Source organism: Carettochelys insculpta, chromosome 16, assembly GCF_033958435.1.
Source record: "Carettochelys insculpta isolate YL-2023 chromosome 16, ASM3395843v1, whole genome shotgun sequence".
NCBI lineage: Eukaryota > Metazoa > Chordata > Testudines > Carettochelyidae > Carettochelys > Carettochelys insculpta.
The window spans coordinates 28,127,206-28,144,171 of NC_134152.1; the positions used below are offsets into that span (position 1 = coordinate 28,127,206).

Genomic DNA, 16,966 nt, shown 5'->3' on the forward strand with positions numbered 1-16,966 from the left:
TATTTGCAAAAGCCACCCCGTAAAACTCAACCACTACCAGCATCGCCTGCACCAAACATATCCAGACAAGTGAATACGCAGAGAGCAGTTGGGGTCACCTGAGCAAAAGTTGTTTGGAGAGTGCGACCATCCTGCACATGTCAGTTATGAAAGTCCTTTCTTACACCACTAATACTAAGACACCGAAGTTAAACACCTAATGAGGAATAAGTTCATAAGCAGTCAACAGCATCATTAACCACACTGCACACTCAATCCTCTTCTGATAGCCATTAGCCCTCTCACCATAACCATATGGTAACTGAGCTTGTAAGTGATTTCCTGCTCATCACCCTAATGAGATTAGGATGATTCCTGGCCGTGATCTTCCAAAGAATCCAAGTCACAGAAATTCTGAAATCATCCTTTTAGCAACTAGTGAGAAAACTCAAAGCTCTCTGGAGCAGGGACCCTGTCCTCTTTTGTTTTTTTCCACTGCATTGGCCTATATATGCAGAAACCACATTTGTCAGCAGGATCAATCCTAAAACCTTCAGTACCAAAAGCCCCAAAACCCTATCACTAACGCTAAGAGAGACCTACTTTAGTAGTGACATAATAGAAGGCTGCATAATTTCAGGACCAACCACTAGAGGGAGTTAAGATCACACAATAGGTCACTGTGATTACATATGCACATCCTAGAGACACTGCAGGAAACAAAAGATCAGAGCACCAGGTGATCCTGGATGTGGTTCAAGGAAAGAGAAAAATCATGTTTGCTTTCTTAAAAAGTACTTTACTGTCAGATACTCAAGATCCTCTCGTGGGACCTTTCAAATAAACTGTAATGGAAGATTTTAGTACATACCTGATTGACTATATTTTAAGACAGAATAAAATATTAGACAGAAGAAAGGAGAACTTGTCAGTTTTAGAAACTGAACTCACAGGATTATGTCTCAGTGGTTTGTAAAAGTTTTAATTTGAGCCAGTTTTTACTGCCTATTTCATTTGAAGGCACCTTTGAAAATCAAAAAGCAATTTTGATCATGTTTTTATTTTTAAATTAAAATGATCCAACTGTGACCACCATGATCAAGCACTTCTAAACAGCTGTTTTTACAAGAAGATTCCTCCTAGTTATTAATAAATTAGACAAAATCATTTTCTCTGACAGGCAGCAAGCAGTAGCCTCCAAAATCAATAACTGTTAAACATAGCCACCTCCACTTTTATTTTTTACTTTGGTCATTTGTTTTTGTTTGTCAAAAGATATCAAACTTTTTTTTTTCCTTTAAACCTCAACAACAAAACATGAACCAAATTTAGCTGGCTGCATGCAGGGGATTTTATCCTTAGCTAACAATTTTAACAAGCGGCTAACCTATTTCTGTAGCACTTAAAGAGCATTTATACTAAGCTTTTACTGTCCTGCTTGAATCCTGCTTGTCATTAGTAAGGGAAAGCATGAACCATGATCATCCCCTGAACCAGAATCTACTAGACACCTCCGAAGGCATGTTAGTGAAAATGGGCTGAGATCAACAGAAGGGGTTTAACCAATGCTGAACTGCAGAATGTTTGGCTGCTTTGAATTCAGTATGTTTATTTTGAAACTGGACATTTTGCACATTGCCGTTGTTTGGGCATGTCAGACAACACCTTGGTAATACAAAAAGCCACAAAGTCAAAAAAACTTTTAGATATAGTCTGTGTATTGCTTCTACCAGGACAGATATACAGAGTCAAGAAAATGAAATGGCTTCAGAAACAGGAGAGAGAGAGAGCACATGAGTTCAGGATGAAAGCACTGCTACAGCAGAATCACATTTCCTTCCTGCAACGAACAGCCATGCTTAAAAATATTGCCACTTGTAATCATCTCAGCCCAGAAAGTAAATGAATACAGCCTGGTAAACAAACCCAGTCCCCTTATGAAACACTGAGGAATACTAACATTAAAGGCTGTATTGCATCAAAATATATTTTTTCTACTCTTGGCTGGAGCAATAACCGTGTGGTCAGAAGGTCTCTGGAGAAGGTCCAGGAAGGACTCAGTTAATATTTAGTTTGTAAGCTCTTTGGAAAATGAACTGCATTTTTATTCTGTGTAGATCAGCTGGGTCCTGGTCCATGACTGTGACTCCTTACAGAATAAATAATCCCAACAGAACAACTTGATCACTGATAAGAAGTAATCGCAAACCCACTACTGTGTAAGCTATGTATCTTACAGGCTAAGTCTGTGTGGGATGCTGGGATCAAAGACTACAACTTCTGGAATTCCAAAGTTAAAGAAAATTCCTTCCCTTTATGTCAGATCTCCAGGTCCAGGAAGCGTTAAAACAGAACAAAAACACAACCTCTGCTTCGCTGGGTGGCAGAAACAGAATTTATAAGCTCATATCTTTTGATGTAGATGGTCAATTCAGATGGGAAGTCAAATGGGGAATTGCATCAAGGAAACAGATCTTTCAAGAATTTCTGACAGAAATCCTCAGGCCAACCAGGCTTGACCAGACTCCATAACCAAGAAAGTAGAACTGACATGTTTCTCTCAAACCAGGCCTACATATTCGGGTACAAGAGCCAACACATGAACATTGTCACTTAGAACCTGGACTAAACCAAACTCAGTCAGGAGTCTAACAGGAACGTAAAATGCCACAGACACCACTGATTATATCTCCCTTGGTCCCACACCAATGTAAAACACCACAGTGCCTCTATGGTTTATGGTGGCAGAATGTGGAAAATTTCATACCATCTATAGCAAAGTAATGAATGAGTTTGCAAAAATCACCGCCAATCCCAAATTCATAAGAAAGGGCTGCATGTGCAGTAGTAATCCAGGCACACTGCTTCTTTGAATGTCTAAGGGTAGCTTACTATCAGAATGATACTTGTTGAAGGCAGAAATTCAAAGTCGTCTCCCATAACCCATGGAAACAAATTTCAAATTTCAAAAGTGATCTTTTCCAGTACCATAATCACAGTCACATGGATCCCTTTCTCTCCTCTACATCAGGCAATTGCTTTGTCTGTTTAGCTTTCATATCTCTTTTAAAGGTGAGATGTGTTAGGAAAGCAGCTCACATGCTATTTGCACCCAGAGTTCATTTCAGACTAGGAAGTAAGCATGGATAAAGTACTCCACATTTTTCTACATTTTCTATCCCCAAGACCTTTCCACAATCTATAGTGTTCCTTTAAATCATAGTCACAAATGTAACCTTCACCATCTGCTGCATAAAGATGATGATACAGATCTCTTGGAAGCATTAGGACAAAATGAAAAGCAGCAAGTACCTTGGACTGCAGACCTTTATTTTCTATTTACTTGTACAGGTTGAACCTCTCTCATCCAGCACCCTTGGGACCTGACTGATGCCAGATGAGAGAATTTTCTGGACAACAAGATGTCAATATTTTCTATGACATTATCAACACTTCCACTGCTTACTGGGCTCTTTCTTAGAAGTCATTTAGGGGTAAATACAACTAAATAACAGCACAGAACAATGAGGGCCAGGACCAGTGGCTGTAAACAAAGTTCATGGGAATGCGGGAAACCTGGCCATACCCCTGATAATTGGTTGTCCAGATCATTAAAATCATGCCAGATTACAGAGTTTGCCCAACAAGAGAGTTCCATATTAAGGAGGTTCAACCTGTATTAAAAGCAACAAATTCCTGCAACACAACATTCTTTCTTGGCAGCACCTACCTGTTTGCAATGGTAGAGTTCTTTTCTTTCAGTACAAGCTCCCTCTGTTGCAGGGCAATAATCTGCCTTGAGAGATCATCAGGGGTCCTAAACAATTAAAAACAACAACAAACAGTTAAGGAACACAGACATGCCAGTGGCTGAAGTCTGAGACTTGACCATGGAAAAAAGATCACACACAAAAGCAGACAAGACTGTTGCTAAAGGCTAAGTCCACTGCAATAGCTGAACTGTCACAGGTTTGTGTATTGTCAAGCACCATACAGCCAGCTGAATTCATCAGGACATCAAGCCCCTGCTGCACTAGAATCCAACCCCTTCTAGTGACTAGGGCATGAGGCCCATCATTTCACACAGAATCAAGGCCCAAGAGACCACATTGCCTATCCTAAGGTAGTTATGTTTTCCTGCTTGAGAAGAGCATTCATCAAAAAGTGAATTATAATTATACCTGCCTCAAGACACCAAAATTCACATTATACACTCTTGCCAAATGGACTAAATATCCAAGATAGGCAAAGGCAGTAGATTCTACTTGAGTTTCTAAAACTCAAGTAAGTAAATGAATTTGTGTGTGTGTGCATGTGTGTGCGAGAGAGAGAGAGAGAGAATATGAGTCTGAGTGGGAGCCTGCAGTGGGAAGGTTTTGATACACTGAGCATTACTGCCCTCTCGTGGACTAATTAGAGGCCAGGCTACTCCATATAGCTGAGCTTGAAAATAAGGAGAGTTTTAACATATCAAGTGAGCTTGTTTTGGGAATTAAAGTGTTCACACCTATTTCCAGTGCTGTATGCAGGAGAGTCATATGTAACAGATGTGACTAAATGTGTGATAGCCAGCTTCACTTTTGCTCCCATAATCTCAAGAAAAAACAGATGTAATAGCAAAGACTACTTTTCCTCTAGCTTGATGGGTCATTTGCAGTTTAGTTCCCTAATTACCAATCTGGCTTCAGGCTCTGGGACTCTGATCCCATTCACCAAAAAATGTGTTTCTCTTTTCCCGCTGTCTACCTAGAAAGTCCTGGACTAGGGAGGGAACAAACAGAAAAGATAAGATGATAATTGCAACTGATAAGGAGAATTATGATCTCCTTTCCACTATTTCCTCAATCCTCAGTACTCACTAGACTCCGCTGACCTGACCCCCTGCATTAAAACAGGGATATAATCTTTTGAAACCCTGACTCACCTCTTGTAATTAAGGCCAAGAAATAGACAGACAATCTCTTACCAGAAACCCAGCATTTTGCAGATATGATGCAGTGCCAGAAGTAAGCTAGAACTTTGGTAAAAATGAAGTAAATTAAGCTACATGAACCTCCTAACTTGGAAAGGAATGAGGCAGAGAACCTGAGAAGACTGGAGGGTGGCAGCACTTCCAAGATTTAGTTGTAGGAACAGCTGAAGAGAAATTAAGAGACACTGGAATCTTCCACATGCACATAATGTGGCAGGTTCAATGACACTGGAGACACAAATTCATTCCAATGGCAGCAGGGGAGGGGAACTTAAAGGGATGAGTCAGTAAATCTACACATTAAGATCTATTCTAGAGATTTCAGGCATATGTGACCATTCTCCATCGTAAACCCTCCAGCAAATGCTGTAGGTAGACAAAAACACTGTAACCCACTATTGGTATCCCTGCCTGATACTGGGATAAGTTACATCCATGCAACACACACACACCCCTGCTGCCAACAGCCAATTTCCCTGCTTGCAAAAAATGTTCCCGCTGGAACTGTTACACTGGTGGCTAGCCATGGAGGACTGTATATCCAGGATAAATCCCATTGTGATCAAAAACTTGTCTACTCAAAACATTTTATGAATTCATACCATGTAAAAATGCCACCAGGAAAGGACGCAATTTCAAGAAACTAGGTACAATTGACCATTATAGATTTTCATATTAAAGTGAAGAGATTTAAATTTAAGCAATTAAAAAGCTGGCCTAATTAGAGACCAAATTATTTATTGTGTCACATACAAAAACTACTATGTGGAAAATATAGTAGATGATCAAGCAATTACAGACTATGATAATGCATACACACAAAGAAGATGAATCAAATTTATAAAAAGATAACATTAATTCTGGAATTTACTAATTTCTGACTGCCTACTTGCATATGTGTGTGTGTGTGTGTGTTTTATAATGTACTGTATTTTTATAAAAAGCTAACTGACAATCAGAAATTTCACCATATGGAGCCATACTGACCGCCCCAGAGTTCATTAGCAAAGTTCATTCATTCATAGATTGTAAGGCAAGAAGGGACCAGTAGAGCTAAGTAGATAACCTCCTGGATAACATGAGGCACAGAATTTACTCCTATACCAGCACAGAAATGTGTGACCTTTAGATCTCCAGCACAGCTCCTGTCTCAGTCTCCCGACCAGTGTATCATCCTTCTGCATTTCAAATATCGTACATTGCACTTTTTTCTTTGCTGCCTTGGCACCAGCAGAGGGAACAATGAAACACTAAGGCTGTGTCTACACTACAAAAATAACTTCGAACTCACTTCCAAATAGAGTGTCTACACACACTCTACCTCGAAGTTAAACTTCAAAGTAGGGCACTATTCCATTCCCAGGAATAAAGTGAGGACTTCGAAGCTAGGCTCCCTAGTTCAAAGTTAACTTTGAAGTAAGAGAAAATGTGTATAGGCTCTCTGCTGGCTACTTCAATGTAGTGCCTAACTTCAAAGTTAACTTTGAAGTTAGCTCCTACTGCAGACGCAACCAAAGAGAGTATCTTATGACCCTGGGGTGGAAAATGCTCTACGAAGAGGTGCATGCTGAGGCAGGACAATACAGAGCTGTAGTTAGATGGTGCATTCTCAATACAAGCAGACACTTCTGAGAATTTAATTGCCAAATACTAGCCAGTCCGTGTGGCATGTGTGAAGTGCAGTTCTCAGAGGCTTACAATTCATCCCAGCATGGGCAGAATAGCAACAGACAAATCCCTGAAACCAGGGTGACCACTACTGCCAAATTGAGTCCCTGCCCTGCTCCACACTATTAAAACTTCAGAAAGAAACTAAGACTTCAACATGAAAAAACCCATACATTTTCTAATTTCATTCTGAGAAACGACTGAAATATTTTTGCTGAACAAAAAAAAAAAAAAAAAACAACTCAGGAAGGAAGGAAGACTCCCAAGCATGAAAGATTTCAATTAAAGTTAGGCAAACTCATAAACAACTGAAAAGCAATCCCTTTTAATGGAATGTGATCAGAAAAGCAATGATGTCAGAGATAGCACTTGTCAACAGATTTCCAAACAAAGGCTAAATCATCCTCCTCTGTCACAGGAGGAGAATTTAACCTCCCACATAGTTTTATTAACTGGATACTTTGGGGGTTGTGCTTATTTCTGGCTGACACACTTTACTAGCATTTGATGTAAAAGGAGTGTTCGGATTGATTGTGAAGTTAACAGATATTACTTTCTGCCAAGTAACAGGGGTATTAGCTTTCTAAAAACTAAACCATATAACTGGGGTAGGAAAGAAAAATCTGTCTCTTGCAAGTAATCCTCTATGACAGTGTTTCTTAAATTTTTTGAGACCATGAAATACCAAACAATGATTTTTTTTTATGCAGAACACTTATGAAAGTTTTCGTTAAAAAGCAAAACAAAACACAACACTTGGGCCAAAAAAATGCAAACACCAACATATACAGCAAAAAAAAATGAAGTAATTTAATCAGGTATCATAGCAATGAAGAAGTAACATTGTATCTGGTTTTAATAACAGAAAATATGTACTACCAGAATGCGATATCAAAAAGTGTCAGAGGCTCGCAGTACACCTGCGAGTTGTTCATGGCACACAAGTGTTCTATGCAACACAGGTTACGAAACATTGCTCTATGTCACACCTTTATATTACAGATTCCAAAAATTATTCATGCCAAAATCCAAGCCAGTTCGCATAAGGATAGCAATTCCAAACTCCTTATACTTTTCCCACTCTACTTTTCAAGCACATGCACATCCAATGAAATTAAACCAGGCCAGCTTTGGTACTGAACAGAGCAGGTCAGAGCTCACATTTCACTCGCTAGCCATGGGCCTTCACTGAGGTAAATGGTCCCCTCTCTTCAGAGGTTTACGAAAAGAGTGATGAATGAAAAGATAGCAACTTCTTGTCAGCATCCCTCTACACACTGAACGCTTGTGCGCTGGCTTGCTTCAGGCCTTTGCCTTAGCTGAACTGGCCATTATGCCATCCACTAACTATAATATAGTTCATAATAGTGAATATAAGAGAATCAATCAGCTCATTTTGAAAGGATCTGCCTCGTAAAACAAGCAATCAATTCATATTTGTGTTTTTTAAGCACCCAGTGCTACTTCAAAGAAGTTAAAGCATCTAATGTTTCTCTCCAGTTGATCCCCAATGTTTCCCAGGTATGCAAACCTAGATTCCACATGGAACAAGCCACTCCTCACATTGTGTAGCATGTGACCAGTGCAAACTCATGGCAATGATTTTTTGACAGTACAATGAAGAACACATGCCTGTGACTGAATTGTGCAACAGTTCATACAGTCGTGTAATTTTGAGGTGCAAGGTTGCTAGTATTTACTCATCCACTAAATGACTAGAAAGAATGCACAGAACAGTGAATGAAAAGATACCGAGTAACTTCTGCATTTTAATTCCAGTCATTCAACTCCAGACTCTCTCGAGCAAAATGCAAGGAGCTGAAAGCTGGATGCTGCTTTCCCCCCTTCAGAAATCAAATCTCCTTCTGCAATAAACCAACAAGCAAAATCCTGCTTTCCAGTATCTTGGAAGCAATAACCATGTCATCAGGAGCATTTGATTCCAATTTAGAAGCAAGATTTGTGCCCTAAGGTACAAATTAGCCCAGCAAGGCTTAGGGATGAAGTAAGGCAGTCAAGAGACGAATTTACACTTAACCAAAGCACTCTGATTTTCTTTGAAGTACAGATAATTTAAAAAGGAGCAATTTAATAATGATAAAAAAAATCCACAACTGCTCAAATGAAGTGAAAAATTAATTTAATGGGATGCCCATCCAAGTCACTCTGCTTCAGTCAATGAGCTTTCAAGTTTCCATTGGCAAACTTTATGCAAAGATTTTCTTCATCCACTCAACTGGAATTTTGTAGAAAATTGCCAGAAAGTTTCTCTGTTGTGCCATCTTAGTTAAGAGGCTATTAGCATTTCCATTATAAACTCCAATACTTTGGCATTTAGAACTAGCTGTTGTTAAGAGCATTGAGCTGAGACTCAGTAAACAGCCTAGATGCCAACCTTTTTTCCCCCATTTGGAGAGGGGTTATAAATAAATAAATCTTGTATAAAATGTTATTTAATTTATAATTTATTAGAACACTGGCATCTTACTTCAAGTGTTTCACGATCAGAAAGTAAAGGGAAAATATTTGACTTGAAACTACTTTTTAACTATGGATGTGCAAAGCAAGCATGAGGTTACATAGATTAAAAAAATTTTGGGCTAATATGTTTTGAGGACTGAGGCCTTTAAATTTTTTTGTTCTTGAATAAACTATTGAAGCTAGCATGGTATTTACATATGTATAATACAGTGCACTCCACCTATAAGAATCACTGATATGAGAATCAATCACAAACAGTCTATTTGTCAAAAGAAGATTTTGTCAGAAGATATCTTCTGACAAAACTTCTGTCAACAGATCATGACCAAATTGTCATGCAGATCGCAACAGCAATCCACTCTGTTGACAGAGAGCAGCTGGACTGCCCAGCCACTTTCAACAAAACTGCCAACTAGATGCACATAAGACAGGTGTCCCAAAATGGCCAGCCTGATTTTCTGTCAACTGGTCTATATTGACAGAAGCGTTGTGCCTCATGGGGAGTGGGATAAAACTGTCAACAGAATGCATTGAGAATCTAAATGCTCCTCAAGTTTTGTTGACAAAATGCCAGTTTTGTCGACAAAACCCTCTAGGGTAGACATAGCCACCATGATCACCACCTCTTGGACACAATTACTCCTATGCCAATACGCTGCTTGTAAAAATCAACCACTTAGATTACTCAAATCACCCGGGATGGATGTGATTCTTATACAAGGAAGGAACTGTACTAAATTGCTTTAAGTAGCATTTTGTGCTCCTGCATAACTGTTTTAAAGTCTCTTCATGCAACAGTTCTGCATATTGCTTCAACTCTATAGGAATACTGACACACTTCATTCTGCAACTCAGCTAATTTAAAGTCATTTTTGGCATATAACTTTATTTTAATTTATTTGTTTTAAAGAATCCAGTTCTATATGACAGTATAAAACTGAGTATTCAATAGATTAAAGCACAGTTACTATCAAAGACTAGTCACTCAATGCTTGTTAACAAAAATCAAATATTAGAAACAGACCACCAAGCTCTAATACTTCCCTATATCAAATCTCAAAACCCTCCTCATGTTCTCACCCCTGAAATGCACGTGCAAACTAAAAAAAGTTTGGCTTTTGCCATTTTCTGCTTCTGTCTGAAGTTAAGGAATCATGAAAAGATTTCCAGTCCCCCCCACCACCACCACCCGCTCGCTCAGGAAAAAATAGTTTGTGTTTTTGTTTGAGGTTTTTTGGTTGTTTGTTTTGTTTTCCTGATTTTATATGATGAAATTCAAGTTCTTTCCCAACTGGAAAATGGTGACCATATCTACAATATAATCAGGGGCCTACCAAATTCATGGTCCATTTTGGTTAATTTAATGGCCATGCAATTTTAAAAACAATAAATTTCATTAGTTCAGCTGTTTAAATCTCAAAGTCCGGTGTTGTAATTGTATGGATCCTGACCTTAAAAGGAGATGAGGAGAGGGTGTTGCAGGAGGTGTTGCAGTACTATTACCCTTACATCTGCACTGCTGTAGGCAGTGGCACTGCCTTGAGCTTGGTAACTGGAGAGCAGTGGCTTATTAGTGGAAGCCCAGCTCTCGGGGCTCAGATGCCAACAGCAGCATGACAAAGATGGTCTGGTATGTTATTGATACCTTTACTTCTGCACTGCTGCAGTCAGTGCACTGATTTAAGAGCTGCGGGCCTAGCCACAACAGTCACTCTCTGACCACCAAGCCCCAAAGACAGTGCAATAGTAAGGGTTGCAAGACAGTGACCTCCCCCACTGCAACCCCCATCTCAACTCCTTTTTGGGTCAGGACCCCAATCTGAGAAAAATTGGTCTCCACACATAATCTGTATAATATAGGGTTAAAAAAAAAGAAACCACACAAAAGAACAGATTTAATCGTCTGTGATACATTTTTCATTACTATGAATTTGATGGGGCCCTAGTATGTATACATCCTACACAGATAGAAGGGTTTTTCTGTCCATGTATTTAATCTGCTTCTCTAAACAGTATAAATTCAGTTGACAGAAGCAGCATGCCATCAAACTAGCTGTGTATATACTGGGGAATGACATTGAACTTCCTATGATGTTCCAGGCATAAAATTTTTTATAGCCTCAAGCATCATTCAAAAATGTCTAAGTACAGACCAGGCCTATCATGTCTAAAGGAGGACAGTAGTATCTGTCTGAAAGAAAGATGGAGCAACAAGCAATTCCAATTTCTAGAGGTCTCTATCTAGAAAATTCTCTGCATATTTTGAGAATAGGATTAGTGAATTCAGTTCCTTCTGGCAAAAATAAAAACTGATGTCATCGCTAAATCCAGCATTTCAAAGTCTGGCTAACCATTTGGAGCAGGAAAAGGACTCTTGGAAAACATAATGACAATTAGCTGTTAACTCTCTGCTGGAGCAAGTACAAAATTATCAATGAACTCAAAAATGCATAATCCAGTAAACAGGGGGAGCCAAGTGGCTTATATAGATTCCATTCAACATCAGAAACTTTGGACCAATATAGTTTTTCCCACTATCCCACAAGTTGAGTTAGGACGTACCTCTCAACAACTGGTTTGTGTTGCAATACTGCCTTAAACATATGCCAGGGTTCAGTTAGATCTGCTTTGGTGTCTCATTTTGGAAAAAAAGCTAAAGACCAGGGAGCTATTCAATTTAAATCTTATTGTGGCATCCCATTTTTTGGAAATTTTGTTCAAATGTTAAGCACTGAAGATTATAACACTAAATATATCAAAAACACACATTGTATACCTCAATGTACCCTGCAAGTAAAAAGCTTCAGCATCCTCAAGGAAAAATGCTGTATTTTGTCATGTACTACAGAACACAACTAGTAATAAATATTGCAAAGTTTTCTGTTTATTTTCAAGAACAATTAAGTCAACGATGCTGCCCTTCAACATAGAAATCACAGAACTCGACAGAACAGGACAGCCAGTTTTCAGTTTTGAGGTGTCCCGCAGGGAAAAGGGCAGACGTACTAAGGTGAGATTTGAAAATGTTTAAGCAGGACTACAGTGCTCTTCGGGCTGCAATGAGTACGAGGTTTGTCCTTCAGAGGGATGTAGCTCAGCCAAGTCATCACTATGAGCTTCCAGATCTCTCAACAGCCAAGCTGGCTGGGATGTATTCTAATAGCTGGAACCGTCTGGCCAGATGGCAGAGAAACAAGGCAGATGATACAAGCACAAATCCAGGACAACCATATGAATTATCAGCCTGGCTCTTCAAAATTTGCAGAGTTCCAACATTGCCCATTTTACCAGATAGCCACTTTTCTTTCCCTGCTAAGTTGTGAATCTGACCTCTCGATTTATGTATCTCGTGGGAAATCTACTTTCATGTTCAAAAAGAATTCCCATATGTGCTGTCACTCTCTCAACTTTACATAAAAGAGAGTAATTGACACCTGTCTTCCTTAAAGTCTCTTTAGTGATATCAAGAGTGGACTTTCCTAACAGTCCAAGTTAACTTTAAGCTTTAAACTTGAAAATGGTACATTTTCTGTAGCCTCTGAGCTGAGAATATACGAATGGTTTATGACATTTTATGGAGATGCTCAAGAGATTGAACTGGTTAAAAGAATGGGAAACAAAGGGTAGGAATAAATGGTAAGTTTTCTGAATGGAGAAGAGTAATGAGTGATGTTCCCCAAGGGTCAGTCCTAGGACCAATCCAATCCAACTTATTTATAAATGATCTAGAGAAAGGGGCAAGTAAGGCGGCAGCAAAGTTTGTGGATGATACTAAACTGTTCAAAATAGTCATCATGAAAGCACACTGTGAAGAACTTCAAAAAGTTCTCACCAAACAGAGTGATTGACCAACAAGATGGCAAATGAAATTTAACGTGAATAAGTGTAAAGTAATGCACATTGGAAAAAATAACCCCAAGTATACATTCAATGTGATGAGGGCTAATTTAGCTACAACTAATCAGGAAAGAGATCTTGGGGTTATCATGGATAGTTCTCTGAAAACATCCACACAGTGTACAACAGCAGTCTAAAAAGCAAATAGGATGTTAGGAATTATTTAAAAAGGGATAGAAAATAAGAATATTTTATTATCCCTTTATAAAACTATGGTACACCCACATCTTGAATATTGAGTAACATGTGGTCTCCTCAACTCAAAAAAGATATTTTGGCATTAGAAAAGGTTCAGAAAAGGGCAACTAAAATCATTAGGGGTTTGGAACAGGTCGCATATGAGGCGAGGTTAAAGAGACTGGGACTTTTCAGTTTAGAAAAGAGGAGACTGAAGGGAGATATGATAGAGGTATATAAAATCATGAGCCACGTGGAGAGGGTGAATAAAGAGAAGTTATTTACTTCTTCCCATAATATAAGAACTAAAGGACACTAAATGAAATTAATGCGTAGCGGGTTTAAAACTAACAACAGTTCTTTTTCACACAGCACACAGTCAATCTGTGGAGCTCCTTGCCAGAGGAGGCTGTGAAGGCTAGGACTACAAGAGAGTTCAAAGAAGAGCTAGATAAATTCATGGAGGTTAAGTTCACAAAAGGCCAGGAATGGTGTCCCTGGCCTCTGTTTGTCAGAGACTGGAGATGGATGGCAGGAGACAAGTGGCTTGATTGTTGTCTTCGGTCCACCCGGCACTGGTCACTGTTGGTAGATGGGATGCTGGGCTCGATGAACCTTTGATCTGACCCAGTAATGGCCATTCTTATGTTCTTATTAGATTTATTCTAATCAAATCACTATACAGATTTTAATACCATTCAGTCACTCCAAGATGAGTTTTCTGTAAGTGAAGAATAGACTCCAGCTCTTAATGACAAGCACATCTACATATAATCAATTTGTAGTACTGCTAACCCATAGGAATGCCCTTTAACTACTCTGCTGTTCCAGCACAGAGTCGACTAGTAAGTGTGACGGGGCAAACTTTCTTATCTCTCTGTTTAGCTCAATGGGTTTTGATTTTCACCACAGAAGCTAATGCTTTATTACATAAATAACAAAAAATATTGTTCAATCTAAATCCTTCAGTTCTCTCTGGAATTTATAAGGCATCCAGAAATAATATTTTCCAGATTCCTGTCGCTTCTTCCTCCACCCCCATATCATCAAGAGAAGAAACTATTTTTCTGGAATTTCACATTATGAAATTTCACACAATAACTCCTGATGGCAGCATACACTATCACTAAGTCTATAATTTAGCCTAATTTGTGGAATAAATAAATAAATAAAATAATAATAACAATAAATAAAATTCACAGCCTGTAACCAGTCCACGACCTATACTAAAATTACCTGTAACTAATCCGGGGGGGGGGGTGTATGTCCAGGGGCCCACTGCTAGGGAGGGAGGCGGGGCACCCAGGGCTGGAAACACCTAAGGCCAGTGGCACCAGTTTCCAGGGTCTGCAGAGCATGGCTGCTTTGGCCAGCCACTTGAGAACTGCTGCCTGGGGCCACAGACCATGGCTACTCTAGATTCCCAGGATAGTTGCTGGGGACCAGCTGAGCAACAGCTGATTTGGCTGACCCTGCAACCAGATGCTTGCACTGCCCTGGGGTCAGTCACCCTGACTCCTGCATAATTTATGTTATATTATGGATTTACTTAGGACCTTGTATTAAGCTGACCATACAAGTGATTGATGCAACACATTGTTATGCAAAAGAACTCAACTTCAATACGCTGGATCAGGCCTATCAAGTGCAAGTCTGATGCATGGTTTACATGTAAACAATGGGTCACTGACCATATCTATCCAGAAATAAATATGTTTTCAAACTGTTCAAGTAATTTATGTGCCAACTTTTCTAAATCTGCCCCATCAAACAGTTCTCAGGTCCACTATTTTCTGCATGAGAATGTTTGAGGCCTTCCATCTCTTCAGCATTTTTTCTTTAGTAGGGATGCAGAGAAAAATCCACTGCATATGGGGGGGAGGGTGGTGCAGGAGGGCCAAAGCCCTTGAAATGCTTTCAGTATAAATAGCTACGGGGGAATTAGGGGATGAGGGAAATCCTGGCATACACCATTAGCTGTTCTGGTATGGCTATGGTCTGAAGAAGTGGGTCTGTCACATGAAAGCTCATTACCTAATAAATTATTTTGCTAGTCTTTAAAGTGCTACTTGACTGCTTTTTGTTTTGATGGTATTCCCTGAGAATATGTAGCAGAATTTCTCCCACAAGCAGATAGCACCCGCAGGAATCATTGTTTAGCAATCTTCTCTATTTGTCACTGACCAGGATTCATCCCAACTTTGTTTTGTATTGAAAAATCTATGGCACAGACTAGGGAGGATCTTTCAGTATTAAGGACAATCCTAAACCTTGGTAAATTTGAGACTATAAGCTTTCGCCTATATTGTTTTCAAAGGTTCTAAAATGAACTCTGTAGACTACTCTTTTTATTCAGATTTCCAAAAGTTCAACTCCCGTTACAAATCATGTCTGGAAATTTCAAATCAAACTCTAGATGTTTCATCTAGTTATTAGTGCCTGATTCCAGGGGATATAAACGATAAACATCATACAGTGTTATGCAGAGTAGCCACTGTACTTATGGAGCAACAGATATTAGCAACATTTTTTGCAATAAAAAGAATAAATATTTCCCTAAACCTTCAATTTAATATAGCAAATCTAATTATCTGTTAGGGTTAATGCTGAAAGGATATTCTTGCACTGTGGGATGTTTCACCTATTGTACTTAAGACTTAAATATGCAATGTAAACCTTATTAATAATGCAATGCTTTATGATTTAATTACTTTTCTTTGTAAAATGTAATAGAGAAGAAATCAATAACATTTCAAATATTGTACATGAGCTCAGATTTTATTAATTTATTAATAGAAACATCCAAAGAAAATGTCAATGTCTAATGTATACTATCTCATGGTGAACTCACTTTGGAAATTACTCAAAGTTCTAAATTTGAAATTATGGGCTCAGAACAATTTTTGTGACAATTCAGAAATACTTCAGAGGAAAAAGCTACAGAATTACTGAAATGAACGCCATAAGAAAAATCTAAAGACTAGACCTAGAATCAACAGAACTACTATAAAAACTACCACACATCAATACCCCGGCAAAGGGCATTTTTCAGGATATTTGGATAATTGTGAGCAAAAAAATAATATACGAAAAGCCTTGACCAAAATCAAGTTAAAGATACATTAACTTGAAATTGGAAGTGAATTCTGGGTATACATATGCAAATGAGTCCAGCCATTCAAAGAAGAGATGGTCATTAAAACACCGGAAGACCACCCTTAGCCAATAACTGGATTTAAATGAGAAGCCCAGGAGTATCTCCTGCCAATCAGAACATATGAATTTGTGAACCTGCAAGACCATCAATAGGGTTATGCTGGTGACTGGGAACCTTTCATGAAAGTCTCTCTCCAGATCTCAAACCAGAGGATGAAAGCCAGCAAACAGACCTCACGCTCCCACTATCTGAGAAACCCTCAGCCACAGGAAAGACAATGACAAACCGCTCCAAGGAACTGTATTCTACTACAGCTCCTCAAGCACCTCTGGGGAACTTCCAATGGTACTACCAGGCAAAACTACTCCCCAAGTCATTTGACAGTACTCACCTAATGGTGCAGAAGAACACCTTAACATTGAAGGCAGATCACTTGACTGACCTGATGGCTGCACAAGGTATTGCAAGAATGTAACTTCAATTAGTTCACATAGAAATTCTTGTTCAGGCAGCAACCAGAATTACCTAAGGTAGGCCTAAAGATCAAATTTGAGTGCATTAAGCCCAGACTGTTTTGTTAAATGCCAGAAGACCTTGTTATTTGGATCACCCAGAAGGGTAAAATGCGATTAATT

At 39.0% G+C, this 16,966-nt stretch overlaps 1 protein-coding gene across 3 annotated transcripts in view; it reads right to left on the reverse strand.

The window, feature by feature from the left end:
• Positions 1-16,966, reverse strand: part of MAD1L1 (mitotic arrest deficient 1 like 1) — a 655,729-nt gene that overhangs the window by 576,309 nt on the left and 62,454 nt on the right. For all 3 annotated transcript variants that reach the window (XM_075010828.1, XM_075010829.1, XM_075010830.1), the window contains exon 10: positions 3,710-3,796. In XM_075010828.1, the coding sequence (XP_074866929.1) occupies positions 3,710-3,796 (87 nt within the window). The remainder of the gene's footprint in view (positions 1-3,709; positions 3,797-16,966) is intronic.